This window comes from Primulina eburnea, chromosome 12, assembly GCF_022965805.1.
Source record: "Primulina eburnea isolate SZY01 chromosome 12, ASM2296580v1, whole genome shotgun sequence".
Classification (NCBI taxonomy): domain Eukaryota; kingdom Viridiplantae; phylum Streptophyta; class Magnoliopsida; order Lamiales; family Gesneriaceae; genus Primulina; species Primulina eburnea.
Window position 1 is genome coordinate 5154558 of NC_133112.1, and position 25599 is coordinate 5180156.

General features: G+C 34.9%; 3 protein-coding genes and 1 long non-coding RNA gene across 9 annotated transcripts; 3 read left to right on the forward strand and 1 right to left on the reverse strand.

The window, feature by feature from the left end:
- Positions 1-295: 295 nt before the first annotated feature.
- On the forward strand, positions 296-4294 carry LOC140807240 (histone acetyltransferase MCC1-like). 5 transcript variants are annotated; one of them, XM_073164013.1, is made up of 6 exons: positions 297-583; positions 1751-1819; positions 2233-2443; positions 2526-2670; positions 3103-3539; positions 3630-4029. In XM_073164013.1, exons 3-6 carry the CDS (start codon positions 2337-2339, stop codon positions 3871-3873), a joined length of 933 nt encoding a protein of 310 aa, XP_073020114.1. In that variant the 5' UTR covers positions 297-583; positions 1751-1819; positions 2233-2336; the 3' UTR covers positions 3874-4029. The 5 variants fall into 5 exon arrangements, with proteins under 5 accessions (XP_073020116.1, XP_073020114.1, XP_073020113.1 ...); XM_073164014.1 differs by lacking the exon at positions 1751-1819 and having other exon boundaries at positions 298-583; positions 3103-3206; positions 3315-3539; positions 3630-4018; XM_073164012.1 differs by having other exon boundaries at positions 1751-2443; positions 3630-4028.
- Positions 4295-8182: 3888 nt separating this feature from the next.
- Positions 8183-17056, forward strand: LOC140807136 (cinnamoyl-CoA reductase 1-like). The gene is made up of 4 exons (XM_073163847.1): positions 8183-8541; positions 14984-15141; positions 15228-15437; positions 16453-17056. The coding sequence occupies exons 1-4, from the start codon at positions 8397-8399 to the stop codon at positions 16906-16908; spliced, it is 969 nt and encodes a 322-aa protein (XP_073019948.1). The 5' UTR covers positions 8183-8396; the 3' UTR covers positions 16909-17056.
- Positions 17057-17777: 721 nt separating this feature from the next.
- LOC140807631 (uncharacterized) lies at positions 17778-24277 on the reverse strand. 2 transcript variants are annotated; one of them, XM_073164576.1, is made up of 10 exons: positions 23516-24277; positions 22656-22741; positions 22125-22564; positions 21446-21940; positions 20698-21370; positions 20354-20584; positions 20145-20269; positions 19325-19698; positions 18589-19035; positions 17778-18507 (listed from the first exon to the last, which is right to left on the reverse strand). In XM_073164576.1, exons 1-10 carry the CDS (start codon positions 24275-24277, stop codon positions 18034-18036), a joined length of 4107 nt encoding a protein of 1368 aa, XP_073020677.1. In that variant the 3' UTR covers positions 17778-18033. The 2 variants fall into 2 exon arrangements, with proteins under 2 accessions (XP_073020677.1, XP_073020676.1); XM_073164575.1 differs by having other exon boundaries at positions 22101-22564.
- A 10-nt stretch (positions 24278-24287) lies between these two features.
- Positions 24288-24695, forward strand: LOC140807632 (uncharacterized). Its single transcript, XR_012112726.1, has 2 exons — positions 24288-24425; positions 24469-24695. It is a non-coding gene; the product is annotated as an uncharacterized lncRNA (long non-coding RNA).
- The last annotated feature ends 904 nt before the right edge of the window (positions 24696-25599 follow it).

Below are 25599 nucleotides of genomic sequence, written 5' to 3' on the forward strand. Positions count from 1 at the left end.
AAATTGTAATATTAGTGTCATATAAGAGTACATTTGGAAGAAAAAATTGATGTTCTCCTATATGGTTACTATCATGCCCTCAACTTTAATAAAATATGTGTCATAGTTTTGTTTTTAATTTCATTATTCCAAATTGTAATAATTTCAAATTATATGATCTTTTATGGTTTTGAATATTATAATAAATATAAATTAAATTAATTATAAAAAAACTTTGGTATTATACAATGAAAATGGGTGAAAATCACTTACTTTTACATTTTTTCCTTACTCTTATAAAGTATCTTTTGAATGTTAAAAGACAGTAGAAGCTAAATGATGAATCTTAGTACGAGGTCGAAGAGTTGAAGACTGAACCAGCTCATCGAGAAGAATCGAATAAAATGGAATTACGAAACTAAAAAGCTACCGCTTCCCTGCGCACTTCGAATATTTATAACCTCAACTTGTAATCTGCAGATGTTTGCTTTTCCACGAAGGAAAGGGAAACAATCCTTTTTGGGTCGTCTCTCGTTTTTTTTATTGTCAATTACTGTTTGTGTTAGGCCAGATATGTGCTTCCATGAACGCGATTGAGTTAAAGGTACGAGCTTTCTAATTACTGTCTAGTTTTCAATATTTTCTGATTGAAATGGAAAATCACACTTGGGTTTCTTCTTTGAATTGCCGTTAGTTTGGAATGCTTATTTTCTCATGATTCTTGTTTTTTTGTCTGATATTGGTGTGGGTTGTTTTGATTTACTTGTTTTCTTGTGTAATTGATGACCACAATGAATGAGAAATTATAATGGTTATTGATTTCGTGGTCCTGTAAGTTTACGTAAACTTGCTTGCTTTTTATTGGTGCCGTTAAACCCTTTATTATCACTATGCAAGATTGTTATTTTAACCGTGGTGGACGATTTTATGCCAAAAGATGGTAGTTGTTTGCTTGGCCCTCATCTTAAACTATGTATGTGGCTAAAGGCGATTAGGCTTTCTTTTCACTGTGTCATTGTTCAGGAGTCTTGGTATCTGTGAGAAAGGTTGCTTCCTTCTATGATATGATGATGTAAAAATTATTTTATGAAAATCTTGTTTTCTGGAAACAAAACGGAGCTTTTTCAAGTGATATGATTAGGAGCATACTGATCTCTGTCTCACTTTTGCAGGCGTTGCCTATTTTAATCAATCCTCAATCGATTTTCTGTTTGGCTTGGTTATTGTTGGATGTCTAGTAAATTATTGGGGCTAAGACTAGATATTTTGATCGTTAACTTATTTTGAATAATAAGAAAAATATTGTTGTAGCTGAGGTGTGGGATTCGATAGGTCATAGAGGTGAATGAGGTCCTAGGATTAAATATATATGAATGAACAACTATGAACAGATGAAACAACGTAGGTATCTAAATGTGAGTTTAGTGCTATGTTGGCCCTATTTTTATTGACATACACGCACTCAGATGACTAATTGAGAATGCAAGTTTTCAGTCCGCTGGTCACCTACGAATTCTTTTCAAGCAATTATAGCGTCTATTTTTCCTTGAATGAACCCCCACTTCTTTATTTTGGCCGATGAGTATATAGAATACTCTAGGTCATCAAACCGTTGTTTGAATATCTTAATGAGGCAGTTTTCATACACAAACTTTCATTTCTTGGTATTGGTTTGTTGGTACAGTTTTCTTGAAATTTTTTTTGAATGATATCAAGTCAACTATTCATTATTACACTTGGAAGAGTTGTTGACTTGCAAAACTTTGTGAAGGAACATCGAAAAAATGAAATGATGGATTACATCTTATAATAAGCAGGTCATACATGCAATTTTATGGTGGTAAGCGTTTGCCTTCCTGTCAGTTGGTTGATATGATACATCTTCAATATCTTTCGCTCAAATTCATGTACTCATAATGGAATCATGGATTTTAAATCCAAATGAGACGACCTTAAACTATAATACGAATCATTTTAACTGATTTATTTTGTTGTCCTTGACATAAAGAAGGACCTCCACCACTGATCGTCAACTCCACCTCATCTTTCTCAGTTTCCATTGAAGCGGCAGTGGATGATTTTAACATGTGATAACTAATGTTCAATTGTGGAAATATGAACCTTTCGAGCTAAATATTTCAGGAAATAATTATGCTTACTGCCATGAGATATTGCTTCTCTCTCTCTCTGTTGTTTTTCTGTTTAAATGTTTGTAATTCCGAGTATATACAAATGACAATGCATCTTTACTAGGATTTCTGATGCTGAATGGCTAGCATGGATAATTTTGCATAGAAGGATGAAGTTATTTTTTAAATACGTCAAATATTTTGTGGGGATTGACTCAACATTCTTCAATGGTAAATCTCAAAGTTCCCTGCCATCCAAGTATATCTTTTAGGCCAATACAACCACCTGACTTAGCAGTTCTTGAAAGAATTCATGGAGATCTGTTTCCAGTAAGGTTGTAATGTCCCCTTACTTTCATGTTTGTAAGGTTCAGATAGCTTAATTGTTTTGCTGAAAATTATTCTATGATTCATTAGGTATGAATCTGAGTTTTTCCACAATGTTGTCAATGGCCGTGATATTGTGTCCTGGGGAGCTGTTGACCAAAGCCGGTCCAATCCACAGAACGATGAACTTATTGGATTTGTGACTGCTAGAGTTGTTTTGGCGAAAGAGAGTGAGGTGAGTCTCGATGGACTTAGTGGTCATCTGCGACCGCCGACAGCATCAGAAATTTTGTGCTTGTGTGGGGGTAAGTTGGTTGGGGCGGGGGGTGGGGGAGGGTTGGCTTAAAATTTGAGAAAAACTTAATGCGAGCAAAATCATGTTTTTGTTTGTGGCACATAAAATATACGAGTTTTTAGAAAAATTTAAGAACGAGAGAGCAACTGCACTTACCTGCTCACCTATGGCAACCTATGGCTTCACCACCGGTTTAAATACAGGTCCTAAATTAATTGGGTTTTAACCGTGTGAAGGCCTCCTCTTCACTCGTGAGCATTACTGTCTATGGGTGTGTGTTTCATTCAAGAATTCACTCTCTCTATAATGAAACTCCTAATGTTTACTGTACGTTTTTTTGTTCTCGTATCAAACTGACATTATTCCTGCCAGGTAGAGGATTTAATCAGCTTTGACTCGCCAAACTCTGACCAAACACTGGTATACATCTTAACGCTGGGAGTCTTAGAATCCTATAGAAATATGGGAGTAGGCAAGTTTCTTCTTTTCTTTCTTGATGCCCATTTTTGGATATTACTTTCATCCAATGTGTTGAAGAAACAGTTCTTGAACCGGGTATTCTCTGATCCTGGATTTTCAGCCAGTTCACTGATACATGAAGTTGTAAAGTTCGCCTCTAGTATTTCAACTTGTCGTGCTGTTTATCTTCATGTGATCTCATACAATATTCCAGCCATACATCTGTACAAGAAAATGTCCTTTCAGTGCTTACGGAGGTTATACAATTTTTATTATATCAATGGTGAGCATTACGATTCATATGTATTCGTCTACTATGTGAATGGAGGTCGATCTCCTTGCTCACCTCTGTAAGTGAAACCATCTCTTCAAGAGGGCGAATTTGTTATGCAATCGAAGTAAAGATATTTTAACTGATGAGCTCACGTTGCTATCCGCAGAGAACTTGTCTTGTTATTTGTTTCTTATATAAAGGGAGGCTTTAAATCTATTGCTGCAAAGCTGTGGAAAAATGAAGAGAGGAAGAAATTCAAGTGGCCCAAATTTAAAGAGTCTAGTTGCCTTCTTCCCTCGGTACAGAACAAGAGAATTGCTACTTCCGAAAGCGCTCGATGCCTCGATCTGTCCCAGCATGTGGAATCTCTTAATGCTGATTCACTTGGCTTAGTGTACGAAATGTGGTAGAGAATTAAAAAGAAAGAGTGTGTCAGAAACTTAGCAAAAATTTTGGCTTAAATACTTGTCAAACCATCAAATCTTTGAACAATAATTCTGTACTACTACTATTTACTAAAGGGTTGTCATTTCCTTTTAAAAGTTCATCGGTGGAACATAAGATATCTTTTGACTTTGGCAAGAAGGTAAATCGAGAAATGTGTACGAGTAAGCAGGAACTCGAGGGAGAGGACATCAAACATCAACTTTAAGAGCATGTCTCTGCAATATTTCAGTGTGGTATATGATCCACACGAAAATTGATCATGCGACGTTGAGGAATATCAACTCACGTCATCCTAAAGTTTACCAATTCACCTATGTTATTGGGTGCTACTAAAGGGATGTTATGTATATAACCAAAACTGGTGTTTGGGGCTATTCATGCGTTGTTTCTAGTCGCACTCGTATCTCTTGTTTAATTTTTGTGGATTGGAAGCACCTGTTTTTTATTGAAGAATCAAGAATGTGTGTATCTATTTTCTTTTTAATGGAAAATTGAGGCAGAAATTGGATGTTATTTAATATTTACAAGTGTCTAGCTATTTGTACGAGAAATAAATATCTAAACACAAAAATTTGTTATTTTCAAGATAATTTTTTTTATTAGGAGTGAATCAGTCCTCTGATTTATTTTAAAAAATATAGATAAAGACAGGAAAAGAAAAAAGTTTAATCAATAAAATTATATAACTAAGATATAATTATAATTTTAAATGAGGCTTTATCAAATCAATTGAAAATCAGTATAATGACATCAATTTTAATTATATATATTACAAAAATTCATGTGAGACGGTTTCAAAGTCAATTTCTCTTGTTTGGCTTACTCAATAAAAAATATTAATTTTTATTATAAATACGAGTAGGGTTGACCCGTCTAAAAAATAAAGATCTGTGAGATCGTCTTACAAGACTATATGTATGTATGTATGTATATAACAAACCAATTGATTCGTTATCATGGATTTGAAATCTTTAACTTCAAACCCATCAATCCAAATGCAAGCTTAAATTATATGTTTCGAAACACGTTGAAAGTTGGAATTTAATAAATTTGAGTTATAATGTAAAAACGATAAAATTAACTTTTTATTCTATCTAAATAACTGGAAATGTTATTTTCTTGAATTCAATTAACAATACATCAAATTGATGAAATTCATGACACTCGGAATAGTTTCTTTTTCGTGACGAACGTTAGGTCAATCAGATACACATTAAGCCAATCTCGATCTAATATAATAGCTTGTAAATCACGTTAGTTAAGTAAATCGCATTGAATAAACTTTTAAGACATATTGATCTTCTACGTTGAAAAATGAATTTCTTAATCTATAGTATAGACGGGTTGATGTTCATTTATTTTCCGATTGGAAAATGAAATTGACCTATACTTAACTCATTAATGCCTATAATGAGTCCTCCTCGCAATTATGTTCTCCCACCATTAAATAAATAATAATACTTGCAAACCGCCACACGTCTCTGAAAATATTGTCCCATATTATAGTTTAATCTATCGTATTAATATTATTTAATAAAGTAAATGTTTGAATGCGATGCTCAATTTTGTATTATAATCTAATATAAAATCTAATTTTTATTTGTAGTAAATTGGATTAATAATTCCAATCAAATCTTGACGTGTATTCTAGTGAAATGATATTTTGGGTTAAAAAAATGCTATATTTTAGAGGTAAGAGACATATTTCATAATTTAACAGTGTAAAAAAAAATTAGGTTTTATATAAGACGATATCATATATTTATATCCGTGAGACGAATAACTCGATTCTTACGTAATATTTTTGATATAAAACTAATATTTTTTATGGGTCATGTGAGGTAATTAGATATTTGCCTTATAGAATTAAATTGTGAGATGATCTAATACGAGTTTTGTGGTAGAAAATTATTTTAGATAAAAATACTATTTCATGCCAATGGAATGATATTATTTAGAAGAATGTATAGATGAATTTTACTCAAGCGACGATGTGTTTTTCTCAACCCATACCAAGCCACGTATGGGGTAAGTAAAACCAAACGGGATGTTTCCCACCAAACTTCTTCCTCGGATCACAATAAATTGATGAGTAGGTCTTTTGTGAGACGATCTCGCGAATCTTTATCTGTAAGACGAGTCAACCCTATCGATATTCACAATAAAAAGTAATACTCTTAGCATAAAAAATAATACATTTTTCATGAATGATCCAAATAAAAGATTCATCTCACAAAATACGACCTGTGAGACCGTCTCACATAAATTATTGCCTAAATTGATTATCTTACCCAAATTTTGCTTTTATTTGATATTAGCACCCGTCGTAAGTCATAGGTGCACAAATATCTCCACATGAATTCAAGTGAAATCTCGGGATACTAGGTTTTTATTATGTAATAAACTATTTATTTTTTTAACATATATTTATTATTTATTTTGACAGTTGATTTACAGATTGTGGCATGATATGAAATATACTATGTATAGATACATGCATTTGATGCAACTTCTTATGATATGAAATATAATATGTGGATTTGGATCCTCTGTTGTGAATGAAAACACAGCACCGGTGCTGTGCACTTTTTTACACGAGATGATCAACTGATTATCTCGTATTAGTCTGACAAATTTTTAATTTATCTGATAAATTATCAAGTACTGTGTTTCAACTAGAACAGATGATCCAAATCCATCTAGAAAAAAAGGGAAACACAGCCGTCGTGTATGGAAAATGTTGGTTGAATGTGGCTTGATTTGTGAGGTGGTTGTGTTTAATCTGGATTTTGCTGTGCCAATTGAAGGTAGCTGTTATTGCCAGCACTGCGTATATTTTAAGTCTAGATTTATGTATATGTTTCTTTTATGTTCCAAGTGAATGAATCGGATGTTGAAATTTAGGTAAATTTAAATAACATATGAAAAGTTAAATTTAAGTTTTTTTTAAGCCGGTAAAAGATACGAAACTTTGTATTAAATTTGAGACTTACGTGTACATGAACTATAAATTGTTACTATTTCAATTTAATTTGTGACACTTAGATAATTAAAAAATAACGAATATATCGCATCAATCAAATTTTGATGATATACAAGAGAGATGAAGAAAACAACACAATGAGATTTTTTTTTTTATCTAAGTAAAGATGGGTTATTAATGTTTAATATTTATGTTGTAATTGGGAAGAGTACGTCTCTTGTGAGACGTGAGATGTGTCAACCCTATCGATATTCACAATAAAAAATAATACTCTTAGGATGACCTAAATAAGATATATGTCTCACAAAATACGATCAATAAGACCGTCTCACACAAGTTTTTGTCCAATTGAAAATGATCAACTTTTGGATAAATGGCAGCATTATTCTATATATCTATCATTTGCAAGCTACATGCATATCAAGTTTAAAGTATCATATGATATAGTTTTGTGTAAAAAAATAATTAATAGAAAAATGTAGTCCGTACAAATAAAGAGAATGATACGACATTATCAAGTTGAATATATAAATCGGATCGAGTGATGCTCTCAACCATATAAATATTAACTATATAAAAAATATATATTGCAAAGATAGTATTTAAGAATTCTACATACTATACATAAATTTAGTAATATTTATGGTAATTTGCAATATATATTTTTTATATAGTTAATATTTATATGGTTGAGAGCATCACTCGATCCGAAATCAAATGGATATATGAACATTATTTATATTGATTGATAAAAATATTTTAAATAAATAAAAGTTATTCATGCTTCATGAATCATAAAAAACATAGGATTTTACGAAAAAAATTATAAATATCTGAAGTCTTGCAAAACACTATGAAAATCTTTAAAACTTCGTGAATAATTATAAATCTATTAACTTCACATAAGTATTTCATTTTAAAAAATAAAAAAACTCTGCATACAATACATCTTAACCAAGACAAAAACTTATGTGAGACGGTCTCACGGGTCGTATTTTGTGAGACGAATATCTATTTGGTCATTCATGAAAAAATATTACATTTTATGCTACAAATATTACTTTTTATTGTGAATATGGGTAGGGTTATCTGTCTCACAGATAAAGATCCGTGAGACGGTAATACTCCTTAATCAGTAATCAAGTGAAAAACAAAAAAAATATATATATATATATATATATATATATATATATATATATATATATATAATTGTCAAATGATGGGTAATTAAAATATTAAAAAGAATAGATAATGATAAGTTTAATGTAGAGTGCGAGTGCTTGGCAAGGCAGGCTAACTACCAGTTTCCCAACTATCTACTACCAACTCCCCCGTACTCTTTCAATGCCAAGAAAACATACAACTCACGCGCAACTACCATTCCACCCCATATATGTACATCTACTCCTCTCCAATATCAATTCCCCCTTTTCTACTTGCTTTTCATGATTTAGATTCGATTTCTGTTTCGGACTCTTTATACACGTGTACGCAGCTGGGGTAATGGCACCTGCGGCTGCTTTCTGGGTCGAGTCGTCCAAGGGGCCCGTGTGCGTAATGGACGCTTCTGGGCAGTTGGGCTCAGCCCTGGTGCACCGTCTGTTGCAGAGAGGCTACAGGGTTCACGCTGCAGTGCACAACCACGGGGGTACGTCCTTGCTGCTGAGTTAATTATTATAATCCAATGTGTTTTCCGTTGAGAGAGAGTGTTAATTTTTGGTTTAGAATCTAAGAATTTATTCGAATAAAGTGGATTTTTAAGTGAATATCACAAGTACCGTACATATGATTGGTGAGTTGATATGTGCGAATTTCTCATTGGCTTTGAGTTGAAATTAGTTCGCCTCTCTACAATTTTCATTTGTTTTTTTGTTTTTACCTTCGAGTTCTTGATTTATTGGTTGTATTCGGGCAATTTCAAAGTTTTACATGTTGGGAAAATCCACAACAATCACATAATCTATTATGCTAATTTATTAAGAATTTGACTGAAAACTTAAATAGTGTAAGTCATTTTCCTGAATTCTTTAGGTCATCTTTTCTTTAAAATATAATTTAGTTTTCTCTTCTAAATTATTTTCTCAACAGAGTAGAAAATAACTAACGTGATTGCGTGTTGGGACCATGTCCCATATATATAGATAATATCTATCATTATCTTCTAATATTTATGCTTTAGCTCATATAAAAATATGTATTACATTTATGTCTCTTCACATCAAAGGTCCTCAACTTATTAGATACATTAAAGCCCAATAACCCAAAACATTAGTTGATTACTTTATTTTAGGCTTAACTTAACCGACAATTCACATAGATAAATATTCACATATAAAACCATGTAAATAAAATTGATCCAACAATATCCCACTTTGGCTATATTTGTAATCTTATAATTATGTTTGTGAAAATAACCTTATGAGCTAAAAAGTGTTGTAATTTCGAAATGTATTTATAACCAATCCGGTCCATCAATCACATCAACATAGGATAAAAGAAATCTTCTCTATACTCAAGGTAACTAGACCCATTAATGGTCACTTGCCGCCAACACAAATGAATGACATGAATTATGAAGTTGACATGTAACATGTAAATTTCATGCAACCATAATCAGAGTGTGACTTAACTTGAAGTTTATTTCAATAGAAAATAAATTTACATAATTGTAATTGAAAATATCTACAACTGAAAAGCATTTAAATTAACAAACTCTCTCTTAAACTGAATTTCTTCAATTGACATAACACTCATACGAGCAGTGTGCTCATGAAACTGTTTGGGTGGTAGTCTCTTAGTAAGCGGATCCGCAAACATGGAGTTTGTAACGATATGTTTAACAGACAACTTTCTACTCTGAATTATTTCTTTAACAATTAGGAACTTGATGTCAATATGTTTGACTTCGTTGAGCTTCTGTCGTTATTGGAATGCATATCTTTTGATTTATTGTCACAATGTACTCTTAGTGTCCTTTCAATGTCATCAACAATGCGCAGTCCCGTGACAAATTTTTGTAGTCATATTCCATGTGGATGCCTTATAACACGCTACAAACTCAGCTGTTATGGTGGAAGAGACTGTTTAACACTCTTCTAGGAAATGATACCTCAAGCAAGGAGATAGATGTAGCCCGACGTAGATTCATGTTATCTTAGCATCCAACAAAATCGGAGTCAGTATACCCAATGATCTCAAGCTAAACCAACCTCTGATATATGAGCATGTAATCTTTTGTTCTTTTCAATGCTCCACTCCTGGATTATTTAAATATCGTCCCAACATTCCTGTCACGACGCAATATCTGGATATGCACAAACCTGAGCATACATCAAACTCCCCACTGCAGATGCATAAGGAATCTTCTGCATTTACTTGTCTTCAAAATCATTCTTGGGGGCATTGTTTGAGACTACATTTGTCTCCCTTAGCCAGAGAGGTATCCATTGGTTTACAATCTTGCATCCCATATCGCTTGAGTATTTTCTCGATATAGCTTTTCTGGGATAATCTAAGAATACCTCGAGAACGTCTGATGTATATGAATACCCAGTACAAAAGATGCATCACCAAGATCTTTCATCTCAAAATTCTTAGCTAGAAATCTGTTGGTGTCATGCAACAACTCTAAATCGTTGCTAGCGAGCAGAATGTCGTCAAGATATAAAACCAGAAAATATGCTTACTCCCACTAAACTTATGGTACACACAATCATCGACCAACTTAATCTCAAAACCAAATGAGATGATGACTTGATGAAATTTGAAATACCAATGTCGAGATGCCTGCTTGAGCCCATAAATTGATTTCTTTAATTTACGAACCATATTATTTTTGTCTTTGGACACAAAATTTTCTGGCCGCACCATATAAATCGTTTCATCAATGTCACATTTAGAAACGCAGTCTTTACATCCATTTGATGAAGATCGAGATGAAAATGTACCACCAAAGCCATTATAATCGTTAAAGAGTCTTTCGAAGAAACTGGAAACAAAGTCTCTTTATAATCAACGCCTTCATTCTGTGTAAAGCCTTTATTTATAAGACGAGCTTTATATCTTTCCACATTGCCTTTCGAATCTCTCTTGGTTTTAAATATCCATTTGCAAACAATGAGGTTTGTACCTTTAGGAAATGAGACGAGATCTCATACGTCATTTTTCTTCGTGGACTTTCTCTTCATTCATGGTATCATTCGACTTTTGAGAGCTAAAATTTTCCATGGCTTTGACGGAAGTTGATAGGATCATCCTTCATCAGTCCAATGTATGTCTCATGTTCTTGAAAAAATACAATGTAATCATCTTGCATTGTATTTTTCCGCTTTCTAGTGGATCTTATTAATGATATTGGTTCTGGAGGGGCTTGAGTTTGTTCATCTAGAATGAGATGATCTCCAACGTTGTCTTTCTGTATTATGTCTTGGTCAAAGTGAGGAATGTGATCATGATCAATGTCCAAGACACGTGTGAGAATATTTACGTATTCCTCTTCAAAGACAATATCCCTTACTTTATCTCCCCGACAAACTCAACATCCTCAAAGAACCAAGTGTTTCCTGACTCAAAAATCGACTTACTTGTGGGATCATAAAACTTGTACCTTAGTGTCTTTCAGAATATTCAATAAAATAACAGCTGACCGTCATTGAGTCCCATTTCTTTTTGCTAGGCTTATAAAGCCTTTCTCAGCTGGACTTCGCTAAATGTGCAGATGCTTAAGGCTAGGCTTTTTGCATGTCCAAAGTTCATAAGGGGTTTTGGTCGCTGTCTTAGTTGGAACTCTGATAAGGATATATGTTTCGGTCATTAGTGCCTCTCCCATAGTGATTCTGGTCAAGTAGAGTGAATAATCATACTCCTCACCATGTCCTCAAGTGTTTTGTTTCATCTTTCATCGACACCATTCACAGTGGGTGAACCCGGCATAATATCATGTGAGACGATACCACATTTTTTTTGGAAGTAAAAGGCCCTGGACGTTGTTCACCTGAACCGTCATATCTACCATAGTATTCACCAGCGCGGTCAGATCTAATGCTTTTAATATTTAAGATAAGTTGATTTTCAACTTCAGCTTTATAACTTTTAAACACATCCAATGACCGTGTCTTTTCATGGATAAGATAAATGAAGTCATATCTTGAAAAATCGTTTATGAACAATATAAAATACTGTTGACAATTCCAAGAAGCCGAAGAGAATGATCCATAAATTTCAGTATGTATAAGTTCTAAGACATCGAACAACTGTTGGTTTCAAATATTCTTTTATTGGTTTGTTTTTCCTTTATACAGTTTACACAATTATTAAAATTTATGTAATCTAAAGGTTAGAGAATTTCGTTTGACTCAAGTCTCATTATTCATTTTTCAGATATATGACTTAATCTTTTGTGTCATAACGCAGCTGAATTCTCGCTGGTTAATTTTCTTTTAGTGTCTATACTTGTTTGCAGGGATTCATTAAATGAAGCGATAACATTCAAGGAATAACGATTATTGTATCTTAATAAAGAACGAGAACCAACCAATTTTGAATCAAGAAATAAACTGAATATTTAGTTTTCAAATGAACAAGAATAACCGAATTTGTCCAATCCAGAAATGGAAATCAAATTCCATCTAAAAGACTTTACATCAATTTTTTCATAAAGATCCAAATATATTCCAATTTAATAATACTCAATTTTACTATTGCCTCAACTTCAACTTTGTTGTCCCTCACCAACATAGATGAATCTTTAGCATAACTTGGTTTTCGGTAATCCAGAAAACTCTGCATAGACACACTGATATGAGTTGTTGTACCAAAATCTATCCCCGACGTGTGTGTAGTCAATGAAGTTAAAATTAATTTCAGAACAAACATTATTCAGAATAATACCTTTCTTAGCACGTTAAGCATGATAATTTGTGCATTGCTTCTTTATATGCCCATCACTGTCATAGAAGAAATAACCAGCACTTTGAGAATCACTAGGATTCTTCTGTTGTTTCTTGGAAGATTGTGCATCTGCAGCTACCTTATCTTTCATTTCGAGGTAGAGGCATAATGAGCACTTTCAGTCTTATCTTGCAATCTTTATTCTTCCTAAACACAGTGCGAGATAAGCTCATTCAGAGAGCAAGTCTCTTTCTAACAGTTATAGGTCACATTGAACTAGTTAAACTGAGGAGAAAGAGATATCAAAACCCGATGCACAAGCAAGTCCTCGGGGAGGTCACGCTTCAGTGCTTTCAACTTTGAAGCAAGATGAGACCTTTCCATGATGTACTTCCTTATGTTGCCCTTGCACCTATATCTCATTGAAACGAGGCTTGCCAAAAGTGTACCAATTTCAGACTTTTCACTTATAGCAAACCTCTTTTCAAGGTCCTGAAGGAAGGCTTACTCGTAGCAATGTCACTGGACATTGTACCTCTGAATGTTTCTCGAATGACCATCTTCATAATCATCATACACATGCGATTTGACCTCTCTCAACTTTCAAACTCCCTCTTTTAATCAGAGGCACTCTTGTACATAATTGTGGGAGGATAATCAACCTCTTATCACAAGATCCAAACTCATGACTCCGACAACTATCAATAAATTCTCTTGTCACGATTTGAAATTCGAGCCATTTAGCATATATATTGAATTAATATTGGAATGAATTTTTGCCGGAGTCAAATCTGAATAGAGAACAAAAAATCAAATATAGATGCTCAACCAAATATCCAAATAAAATAATCAATAAATTCAAATAATGTAAATCCAATAAACATGATATTGATCGCTTCATTAATGTTTTATCTTTGGACAAAAATTAACTTGTAATCAATATCTTGGCGCATCAATCAAGCACTGATAGTAACTATTATGTCAAATAACAATCTTGTATTCACACGAAAAACCGAACCTTTATTGCATGTTGACCACCACAGGTACATATGTTATTATATTAAATATTAACCTTCTTTTGGCAGATAATATCCATATAAATCACATATACCAAAATCTTTTTGTATTTAAAAATAAAATTAATTTACACAAAAGAGGTCATTTTGGCGATATTTTATTTCAATCAATCTATTTTAAAATATATATAACCTCATCATTATTTGAATAATTAAATATTTAAGTTTAAAGCGAATAAACCTTTTTTTCCCCCAAAAATTCCATACGGCATGCGCGGGGCACCCCGAAAGCACACCCATCGCACCTGCTACTATCCAGAACGTCCTGGGCGTGCGGGACCGCCCCTACGACTATCTTGGACATTTTTGGGCGCGCTCTAGGTCAATTTTGACAAAAAAATTTAACCCAAATTTTCTATTTTCCTCTAAAACTTTTTTGTTGAACAAAATTGGACGGAAAATCGAAATCTTATACCGATTCCTTAAAATTTTCAACCAAAATCTCTTCACCAAAACTGAAACTTTAAACATTTATTTTCAGCCAAAATATTTTCAGATCTAAATTCATAACAAAAAATTTCAAACAAAATTTTCTTTTCCAGATCTGGAACCGGATAATATGTTAAACTTTAAACAAATCTCAATTATTCAAACATGAATGTCTCTGATAACACTTATTGTGGAAAATCCACATAAACCACAAAATACATCATGCTAAATCATTAAAAATTTGACTGAAACTACGTAGAAGCGTACCTGAAGCTATAATCATAAATTCTTTAGAACATATCTTGATATTCCGAATATACGCGCTCTTTCTTTGAGAAAATCATTTAGTTTTACATTCTGAATATGTTCTTAATGGGAGAGATAATAGGGAACGTGCTTGCGCGTGATCTGAGTACTGACCCATATATGGATAATGTCTATCATTATCTTATTATATTTTTGTTTTAGCTCATCATAAAAATAGAAATACTCTTATGTCTCTACATATTAATGATCAACAACCTATTAGATATATTAAAGCCCAAGAACCCGAAACATTAGTTGATTACTTTATTTTGGGCTTTATTTAACCGACTACCCACAATACATAATTATTCACACATAAGCCCATATAAATAAGATTGATGTTGAATTTTGTTGTCGCAAATCATATAAATGATGTGATACTGATTTCAGATGAGTGGTATGAGGAGAGGCAATGGAGTACATATGGTGAAAAGTTGAGGGTATTCCATTCCGATCCATTGGATTTTGGTAGCATTATGCAGGCACTGAAGGGATGTTGTGCCTTGTTTTACTCCTTCGAGCCTCTTTCCGATCACCCAACTTATGATGTACGTACACTTCTTTTCCAAGTGGTGATCATAAGTATTGAATTCACTTGATTAACACAGGGTGTCGTGTGTACACACAATTACAGGAATATGTGGGTGAATTGGAAGTAAGAGCAGCACACAATGTGCTGGAAGCTTGTGCACAGACACACACCATAGACAAGGTTGTTTTTACCTCCTCTGCGGCAGCTGTCATCTGGAGGGAGAGCCAACACCGCTCTAACGGTGTCGAGGACGACGATGTTCGTGTTGACGAAAGAAATTGGAGTGACATCAACTTTTGTAAAAAAGTTAAGGTACTTTGACAAAATCCCATTTTGTATATATACGTACTTGAATTTGAAGTGGAAAAAGAATGCTGTATAACATCCGAGTTACATGGATTGGTCATAAAGAACCTCATCCACCTGTTCCACCACACGACGCCCCTAAACTCTATAGACGTTCTTAGATTATATTGCAACATAAGTGAAAATACACTGTAATAAACGTAGTGACTGAGAAATATTTTCTTCATGATATTTAATTTGATTGTAGAATTTATTCTTTCGAATAATATGAAGGTACCCTAATGCAACAGCAGAATGTTGAAGGTAGAAGTGAAAAAGTGAGAATTGTAAAGCAGGGCCCAGAACTTAACATCAGAAAATTCTTAAAACTTAGGTAGACAAAAACACATACATTAGAATATTCTTAAAACCGGGTAGACAAAGACACCTTTTTATCCCATGTTTAACACGTAGAAAAATACACATGCTGAGGAAGGCTTAACAGGGAGAAGAGGCAACTGCTCCTGCTTTAAGAATGACAATTTCCTCCGAACCAAAGGAGAATCCGATATCCTTCCTACAATTATTAGTATAGAGTCGATGTTATTTTTTGTAGGATCATAATATTCGGATAAATTGTTTATAATATTTTGTTATTTCTTCAGCAATGTTTAATTTCTTAATTTTAATATTTAATTTTTCTGTTAATAATTTACTAAATATTCGCTGCTTACTCGAAATAATTCAAATTTGAGAAAATGCAATTATGAATTATCGATAATAATTAGATATTTGGGTTGTGTATGAATATTCCATCATTTTACGAGTATGTGGATGAAGATGAAATTGAATACTTGATGAGAATGAAGACAAAGATAAATATTATAAATGGAGATATAGACGGAAGATATGGAATTTTACCCAAATCCGACCCATTGTCGTCCCTATCCTGCTTGCCACATGCTGTAAAGTAGCACTAGCAGATTTGATTGATTACTAAGACGCCTGATTATAAATTGTTGTATTGTATGTTCTTACATAGTTATGGCATGGAGTATGGAAGACAGTAGCAGAGAAGACGGCTTGGGCATTGGCTAAGGACAGAGGGGTGAACATGGTGTCGATCAATGGAGGCCTGTTAATGCGTCCCGATTTGAGTATAAAAGATCCCTACTTATTGGGGGCGGAGGAGATGTTTAAAAATGGGGTGTTTGTGACTGTGGACTTGCAGTTCTTGGTGGACGCTCATATCTGTGTTTTCGAGGACCCTTGTTCCTACGGCAGATACCTCTGCTTTAACCGAATCATTAATTCAAGTAAAGACATAGTTAAGCTCGCAACAATGCTCTTACCACCTACTTCTGATGATGATGCTTCAGGGTTGGAAGAAGATAAGAAGAGCTGCAGTGTGTACCAGCAGAGGATTAGCAATCACAAATTGAACAAGCTGATGCTACATTTTGATAGCAATTATAATGCTGCTGCTGCACCAATATAGTCGCAACAATGATCAAATAGCGTGATCCGTTATTCATTGTTGTAAAATTATTATGCTCGTCATACATACAATTCATAGATATTGATGACACTGTATAATCAGATGCAATGCTCAGGCAAAATCAAATGCAATTTTTCATTGCTTGTGACCCCAATACTCAAAATGGAAATGTCAGACCCTCGGTCCCGGAATCGAATAGAGTAGAATGTTGTTCATTTCTAAATAAAATCTACCCTTAATGTTGTTGGTTCAGTGTAAAGCTATAGATATTAGTCTGTCTATTGAAAATAAAAAGAGAACCATAAGAACTTTACTCACCCTTGATTTTTCATCCATTGGAGCCGGTTTTCACTAGTCAAAGTAACAAAATCTCCAAAGCAACGACTACTATAATAAATAGTCAATATCTTCGTGCAATATTGTAAAAAATTGTGCTCCAAATCTTAAATTATGTTATTGCATGAATTTCTACCGCATATTTTCTTTTTCGATGAGTTTTCTCACTACAAAAATGAAAATCAACAGAACCTAAAAATATAAAATTTCAAGTTATATCAATTAGCTTTTCAACGATATATCTCACTTATATTTTTGTCGAATTGTTTTCCGATTTCCTTGCCATCCCCTTTTTCTTCTCGCAATTATCAATGAGGCAATGAAGCGTAATTATATTAAAAATATAACATCATTTATATCAACAGAAACCCTCTGTGGACATCATACCGCTGATTTTGATACGAAAATTGTTCATCGGATTAAAAAAAAAAAAAAAAAAAAAAAAAAAAAAAAATTCTGCGCCTGGAAGGGGTTAGATCTTGAATCTCTTCGGCATTTACAGGAGAACCCTAATCTGATTTGTGAATTTATCATCATCACGAGCCAAAAAATTTCATAGCACAAAGAGTCCTGAAACTGTATCTACAAATAATCAGACAGCCACAGGGCTTCGCACTTTCCAACTATACAAGGGTGTACTGGAGAGGATGTGATCTAAAAGAGTTAAAATTTCAATATGTGGCTTTTATCAATATTTTTCAGGCAAAAATCATAAAACTTGATCCCAATACATATACCGTACCTACTTACAGCTATACAATCCTGCATATGTACTTTGGACATGCAGCACTACTTGTCTCCAAAATCGCGAAGGAGTAGTAATGAGGTAGTGACATGATCTTTCCGAGACGCCTGAGCAGGTTTTGTGGTCCTTTCCTCCTTAGGAAAGGGGAACGAAAGAGAGAGGGAAAGAGATGCAGATACCTCATTATCATCTTCATCTGCTTTGATTGATCTTTCATCATGAATGCATTCCTTGGCTACTTTTCTTTCCACATTCCTGATGATTGATGGTTGGATGTCCAAAGTCGAGGATTTTTTTTTGGCCCCTAAAGCAAGCTCAAGGTTCGGAACCCTATCATGATGATGGCTTTGTTCCAATGGATTCGGCTCTCGAGGCATTGATCCACCAATCAGCTCTATGCCCCTCACATTATGTAATTCCACGGGGAAGAAATGTCTTTCAGCATTTTTTGAATGCCCAGGGATGACAATCTCATCACAGGCTTCATACTCTCGATTCTCCAAAACCACACGGTTCATCTGTGGTGCAAAACAATCAATACAAGAAGAAATCATCACATGCATAGAAAAAACAGTGAACTTTCATATGTCTATACTTACTTCTACAAGTGGGCCATGTATATCATCATTTTCAGGCAAAACTCGGGTAGTGCAGGCATAAGGAGCTCGAGTTTCCATGCATGTAGACTTAGAATGCAGATATTCGTTGTGGTTCAAAAGCAATCTGTTGACCTCTGTGTTTAGGCTGCCTCTGGTGTCTCGGTCTTCCTCCATGGGAACTTCGACAAATGTGGACAGATCTTCAGCAACCATTCTCAACTTCACTTGATCTTGACTGCAGGTCATTCTGTCCAAGATAGTAGGTGTCTCACAGATGCCTCCCTCAGAAGGCATATCAAGGCTACCATCTGAAGGCTTGTAGGAAGGATGCGATGACTGTTCTCTATGAACAAGAGTATCTAATTGCATTAACGTAGGCTCATTTTTGGGAATCGCGGAAGTCAATGTAGACTGGAAAGGTCTATGGATGGAATTGGTTCCTCCTTCCTACGGACAACGATACTGAAATACATCAGAATGCCATAATGATTTTCCCACAAAACGAACATGGCACCAGACAAATCAATAATCCAGAAGACCCAAATTTTGAAGGAAAAAGGTTATGCAATGCACCAAGTAAAACTAGCCAATGCAGAAAGGTAAAAAAGCCAGTAACTTCACGACGCAAACTATGGGAAGATCAGATCCATTCATCATTCTTGAATTAATTACAAAATCACCAGAGTAACAAACCAATATAAATTTTTTTAAGCATATGTGAACAGAAAGGAAATACCAGACAAGTATCCATTGGTTTTTGAAATGTGGCTCTTGCAACTCTTACTGTAGTCGAGTAGCTGGAATTTTGTCTACCATCCAACCAATCCAAAGAAGATACTTTGGGACCGCAATCTCCATTTACAGCTTTAGTCGACATTGCATCACAAAGGTTTTCTGAGGCATGGACTTTTGACTCGGAGAATGTATCATCGCTTGCAAGCAAATCCTTAGTCACTGGTCTAAGTATGCACCTATTCCTAGGTACCGACATTATAGATGGGGGAATATTTTGAGGAGCAGAAAACTGCTTGAATGTGTCCGGCATATTTCGCAAGCAACTCCCTTTCTTCACTCTGAACACACCCCAAATGAAGAATAACATATTCCACCCTGCATGAAATATCAAGAAAATTTCATCCTATCTTACCTTATGACGGAATACAGAAAGGCACGAAAATAAGAACTTCTCCAACCTTTTTTTCGCTAACAGATCATTGAAACAAGAATATGAAAAAATTCAATTTGATGGTCAAGGTCCAACCAATGTGGCCGCACCCAATTCTCGCAAGCACGATCATTTTCAGGCAATCGTATGAAGGTGTTCGACAATGGCTTTCCTAAACAGCTTAAATGTGCCCAACACAAAATATCAAACACTTCATTTCTTATTATATTTTAGGTGTTTCATAAAATGCAAATCCACATGATGAAAACTGTGCCCTTCAATGATCATTACTAACGACGACAATCTTCAAGAATCAATTTACCAAATCAGGAAAAAGTGAATGAGATCTTGTTTCTCAAATAAAGAGAGAAATTTATATTGTGTGGCTTACTGTGGGAATTGTCAGGAAGCTGATTGGAAGGAAATATCAGGAGTTCAACACCATCAATACTCCCTTTGAGAGCAAGGTCATTCTTCATCATATTCTCCAGACAAACTTTGTAGCTTTTGGCATAGCTGTATACAAGATGGCTACTTTCAAACAGAAGAAAATAGATGGAGAAAAGAATAAAAAGAAATGAGAAAAACTTGATGAGTTACCTATCAAGATCTTTAGCAAAAAAGAAAAGAGCAATGTTATCCTCCCGAACCCCATGTTCCTGAAACTGTAGTGGCCAGGTGCTTAAGCGAGGCACTTCATTTAGGACAATTCTGCTTTTAAACTTATTTACAAGTTCTACAACTTTAATTGATGCACATGTAGATGTATGGGCTTGGATTCCATCCAGTAGAGTGAAGACTTTACCATTTCGATAAATCTCAAAGCTTCCTCTGCATTTAAAGGGAAAATGTCAGAACCGATAGTTTCAACACCAAAGAACTCTACTGCACCACAACTTGAGTCAAATATAAAATCAAACAAGTTTGAAGAAAAATATGCATACTGCCATATGTATTCATGCTCAGGGATCACAAAGGATTTCAAAGTGAAGTGCCTAGGTGCCGCAACATCACTGCACACGTCCCTGGAGGAAGACTTTACATCCAATGGAACACTTGGGACTTCATCTCCTCCAGAAGACAGAGCCTCCACAGATGAGAATTTGTCAAGAGTGTAAAGAGTTCCATGAGAGTCAGCGGTCAAATTTTGGGATACCGCATGTCTCTCGGCTGCCACTGTAGCAGAAATCTCAATTCTCCTTCCAGCTGAACTTGATAAACGATCTTTAGAAGAAAAATCACAATCCTTGCTCAACGCTGATGAATCATCATATCTATGCTTTATGTAACCTATTGGCTTTCTCAGCACAGCAGCCTCAATAGCAGCTTTCAGATTATTGCTTTCATTTCTGAATGACTTTCCATATGACGTCCGAACGTGGCTTCCAGCATCTTCCCTTGATGGTTCACCAAAATTTGTTAGTTCTCCAGGCCGAGCAAATCCATCAGGTCGGCATTCAATATCATTAAAGTGTGGTGTTTCGAAGACACCTGAGCATGATGAAGAATCCTCATTGGGGCTAGTGTGGTTGGAATTCTCATCAAAGTTGTTAATGTCATTGGTAGACAATACCCTAGGAGTATTGAGGCCATATGTTGATGGTTTTTTAAATTCACCTGCCCACACAAAGATTATTTGGAGCAACCAAAACAAACAACTAAAATTTTATAAGTATTTGAATCAAACCGTACCTACAGAACCAGCCAAATCTGCACTCCGAGATGCAATACTGGATGATCTTGATAATGCCACAGATTTACCACCAGGTTGTACTGGCTTTGTTTCGCGGTGATTAGTAGATACAAAAAGTGAACAAGGTTTGGCCCTAGTTGATATGTTTTTATTACTTCTTGAGGTGGAACTCATTGAAGTAGCTATCATCGAATTAATTGGCCTGCCTTCAGATCTTAAAGAGCTCTGCCGTTCAAATGAGCTCTGCCGTTTTGTATTCCTAATATCCTGGATGTTTGACAGTCTAGGTAATAGCATCTTTATTTTTGATTCGGAAATGATGGAATTTGTAGATTTGAATGACATTGATCTGCCAATTGATCTAATAGTGCCATTTTTAAGACGACGAGAGGCAAGTTCGCTGGCTGATTTCTGCCGCTGAAGAACTTGACCAACAAGCTTGACCTTCGGTTTTGAATTAAGAAATGTAAACGAATTAGATTTTGAGAATGCACCTGCAGAATCGGAAGAAAAAGTTCTTATTATTCAGTGACATTGAGGCAATAATCCACATGTCAGACCAAAATTCACTGTGTCACACAAATTTTCTTTTAAAGAGAGAAACCCCAGGAATACCAATGATCAATGAAACATTGCAAATAAACATGAGAGAACCTCGGAAATTCGGTAATCGTTGACCTGAATCAGGGCGCGCTATTTCTGTGGTATTGTTAACTGTGAGAGCATCAGAGGTTGGACTCCCATGTGAAGACCACACTTTTCCCTTATCTAGGTTCTTTAAGGAATTCTCACGAGAAAGAGAGGCTGCTTTGTCAGAGCTATAGAGCTTTGGCGTCCCAACTGTTGAGTCAACAGCCGGCTTCTTCACAACAGAAGAAACTTCGTTATCAGCATCATCTCTGAGCCTTTTGGTGTGAATATTCGTACAACCCCTTGTTCTATTTCCCTCAACATCAGAACTATTCATACGTTCACTACTTGTTTGACTATTTTTCTTATTTTCATCCACCCTTCCAAATTTATCTCGTCTCCCATACCTCACCTTCTCGTTGGATTTGCATTCTTCACACAACCAGTCACCTTCAGGGACTTTCGCCAGCATTTCCCGCATGCAATAACTGAGATCGGATGAGTAGGTAATTGATATTTGAAAATAAATACGTTAAAAAATATGGCACACACAGAGAATAATTTTCTAAAAAAACTTACGTGTGTTCTGCCCCATCACTACACCTACAACAGATAGCAAGTAAATCCTCTCGACCTGCATCTCCACAGATATCACAAACTTTAACCTATTACCAGAAAAAAGAAAGCAACTTCAATCAACATCCGATCTGATCAAGGATTGAGTTAAAAGTGAGAAATTAAAAGACCATGAAGAAGCTCTCTCATAAACAACTTCAAATCTTCCAAGTTTTGGGATGAATTTCTCCCCATGTTCCATTATTTATAAACAACGTTAGGTCTATGAAACATTCTAATACGATGTGCTGGTAGGATGTGCACCACTTGTAGGCAGTATTAGTCACAAATAAAGTCACACTTTCAGGGCTTAAGTGCTCTTCATCAAGTTTTATAGGGTGACAAATTTTTTCCACAAAATAACAGAATATCATGTAAATTCTGCTTTTCATGATGGAATTCGTAAAAAAAGGATGATTAGTTTGTATTCAGGGTACAGAATTCCTTCGCACTCTTAGTAAAGCACAACCAAACTAGAAAGTGTAAAGAAAAAATCCAGCACCACTTAAAGAACAAACATGAACAAGATGTGAAATTCGCAGTAACATATTTTAACCTCGACATATACTTTATATCTGAATCCAAAAAAAACTTGGTGACACTTATATGCATTATCAATTATTAAAGGGGAGTCCGACTATAAAAATTAGGATTTATATCCAATTTGTTTACACACTTCAAAATAATGATAAAAGAAATCTTTAACCATTCAAGAGTGATTACAAATTGAATCACTACAATAAAGAATGCTGTTCAGGTTTGTCAAGTTCTATCAAACAGGATAGCATAAGTTTCATATTAAACAAGGAAGAATAAATTCTTACATCCTGCTCCACCATATCGTTGTCCTCGTACTCGTCCATGGGATGGATTTCTGCTTTCATATCATCATTGTTTTCAGAGGACACAGGAGCAGTAGCAGGTAGATCCAGAGAAACATCAGTTACCACTGTTCCAACCACGGACGAATTCAAGTGCTCCTTTGAGCCCTCCAATGATTCAACCTGGGGAACAGAACTCTTATCCACATCTATGCCCCTTGAGTTTGAGCCACATAACAGAGAATTCACGCTGAATGTATCTTGTACCATCAACAAGTTAATGGGAACATCAGTGCTTTTCGAAGCTGGAATTTCAGACAAACCCAGATGACGTGAAGATAATCCAATTGACAAGTCACTAGAAGGAAACTTGTCAGAAAATTCTCCTCTTATTTTGCTTCGCCTACTATAATTTATCCTACTGTTATTGACAACAGATTTTTTATTTTCGTGCTGTGATAGAGTCTGATCGTTGGCGGTCAGTTCACCCCCCTGAACAATGGGGCAACCGGTAGACACGGAAGAGCGGAGTGGATTCATCCTATGCACACTCTTGGAGGTGAAGTTTAGCATTTTGGTGGTATCATTAATTCTAGTGTCACATGACAAACAATCATCATAGCCTTCTGGAACTTTATCTGCCTCAAACTTTGAGAGCACCACAGCATCATTGGATGCAGATGCATCAGAAGTCCTTGAGAATGCTTTACGTACAGCAATTTCAGAGGAATCAGCACTTGAGTTCATGGTTTCTATGATGCTCATTGCACTGAGCTGCTCAATTTCACGTTGTTTGCCCAAGTTAACTACCGTATGTTCTGATCAAATTTCTCCAGCGGATTCAATGGATGATTTCATAAGAACTTTATTGTCATGATAGAAAGATGAGCAAGGAGCAGATCACATATTGCATGTTCCAGACTTACTTCTACAGCCAACCTCTTGACTTATAGCAGAACAACTGAATCCTTTCTTAATTTGAGGTATCACCTATTCCATTAGAAAAACAAGTTAAATATACCATATTGTTAACTGGTGAAACACATAAATCCGCCATCAGATGAAGAAAAGGTAAAACATTTATTTTTTTTGGTGCAGCTCAAAATGAAGTACAATGTAGAATGAGAAGTATGGGGGATGGGTATGGGTATGGACAAGAGAAAGGTATAATGACAGATAGAAAGGTATGACAAGACATGGCGACTTAGACAGTTAAGATCACACAACCCACAACTAAAAGTTGCCAGTAAAAGAAATAAAAGAACCGTTTCATTTCAACAAACTTAGACAATGCTCACTGAGCACTCATAAGTCATAAGTTATCACTCAATATCAAAAACATGGAGACGCTGCAAACTCTAAGACAACCAAAATTTATTCTAATTTCCTACATAACAGGAAGCGGTGAAGCACCAAATATTTGAATACCCTTTTGTCTTATTTTACAGCTGTTTCAAATCAGACAAGAGGTAAAATGATAAGAAAACCAGTAAGTGTTAGGCAAAAGACTATCACAATGATGATTGACTTGTTAACTCACACATCATGTTCTAGAATCCGATTTGAACTGTAAATCTTAAGCTTTCGACAAACTTTTCAAATGACTGGTTAATTTAGTTAGGGATGACCAAAAATTCCTCAAGACTTTTTTACCAACATCAAAGGAGTTGTCATAAATTTCTAAAAAAAAACAGAAATTATAAATATCAACTGCCTAATGAAAACCTGACGAGTGGATGTAGGCATTCACGGCCGAACCAATAAGTCTTTATCACGATAATTTTTCTTCACTCTTATCGATATAGTAGCATGGCAGGAAACATTAAGTTATTTTTTTTTTTTTGGGTGAACGTCATACAAATCGAACCGGCTCGCGAGCTTTCGCGAGTCGGTACCATACATATTTGTATTCAAAATTATCAAATTCGAGCTGAACTCGAACATGTTCGAGCATAAATTGAGACCAAATTATGTTGTTCGATAGTTCACGAGTTCGGGAGCATTAATAATTTATTAATATGATATAATTATATATTAAATAAATATATTTCAAGTTTTTATTTTCGTGTAACACACAAACATGTTCG

Bases quoted from the DNA above. Each gene is read 5' to 3' on its own strand.
- LOC140807240 (XM_073164013.1), top strand. From the start codon at position 2,337: ATGGTAAATCTCAAAGTTCCCTGCCATCCAAGTATATCTTTTAGGCCA. The intron at 2,444-2,525 runs GTTGTAATGTCC...ATGATTCATTAG, and splicing joins GGAGATCTGTTTCCAGTAAG to GTATGAATCTGAGTTTTTCC. The intron at 3,540-3,629 runs GTAAGTGAAACC...TGCTATCCGCAG, and splicing joins CGATCTCCTTGCTCACCTCT to AGAACTTGTCTTGTTATTTG.
- LOC140807136 (XM_073163847.1), top strand. From the start codon at position 8,397: ATGGCACCTGCGGCTGCTTTCTGGGTCGAGTCGTCCAAGGGGCCCGTG. The intron at 8,542-14,983 runs GTACGTCCTTGC...TACTGATTTCAG, and splicing joins TGCAGTGCACAACCACGGGG to ATGAGTGGTATGAGGAGAGG. The intron at 15,438-16,452 runs GTACTTTGACAA...GTTCTTACATAG, and splicing joins ACTTTTGTAAAAAAGTTAAG to TTATGGCATGGAGTATGGAA.
- LOC140807631 (XM_073164575.1), bottom strand. From the start codon at position 24,277: ATGAGCATCATAGAAACCATGAACTCAAGTGCTGATTCCTCTGAAATT. The intron at 22,742-23,515 runs GTAAGAATTTAT...TTCTGGTAATAG, and splicing joins ACGATATGGTGGAGCAGGAT to GTTAAAGTTTGTGATATCTG. The intron at 22,565-22,655 runs GTAAGTTTTTTT...ATCCGATCTCAG, and splicing joins AGTGATGGGGCAGAACACAC to TTATTGCATGCGGGAAATGC.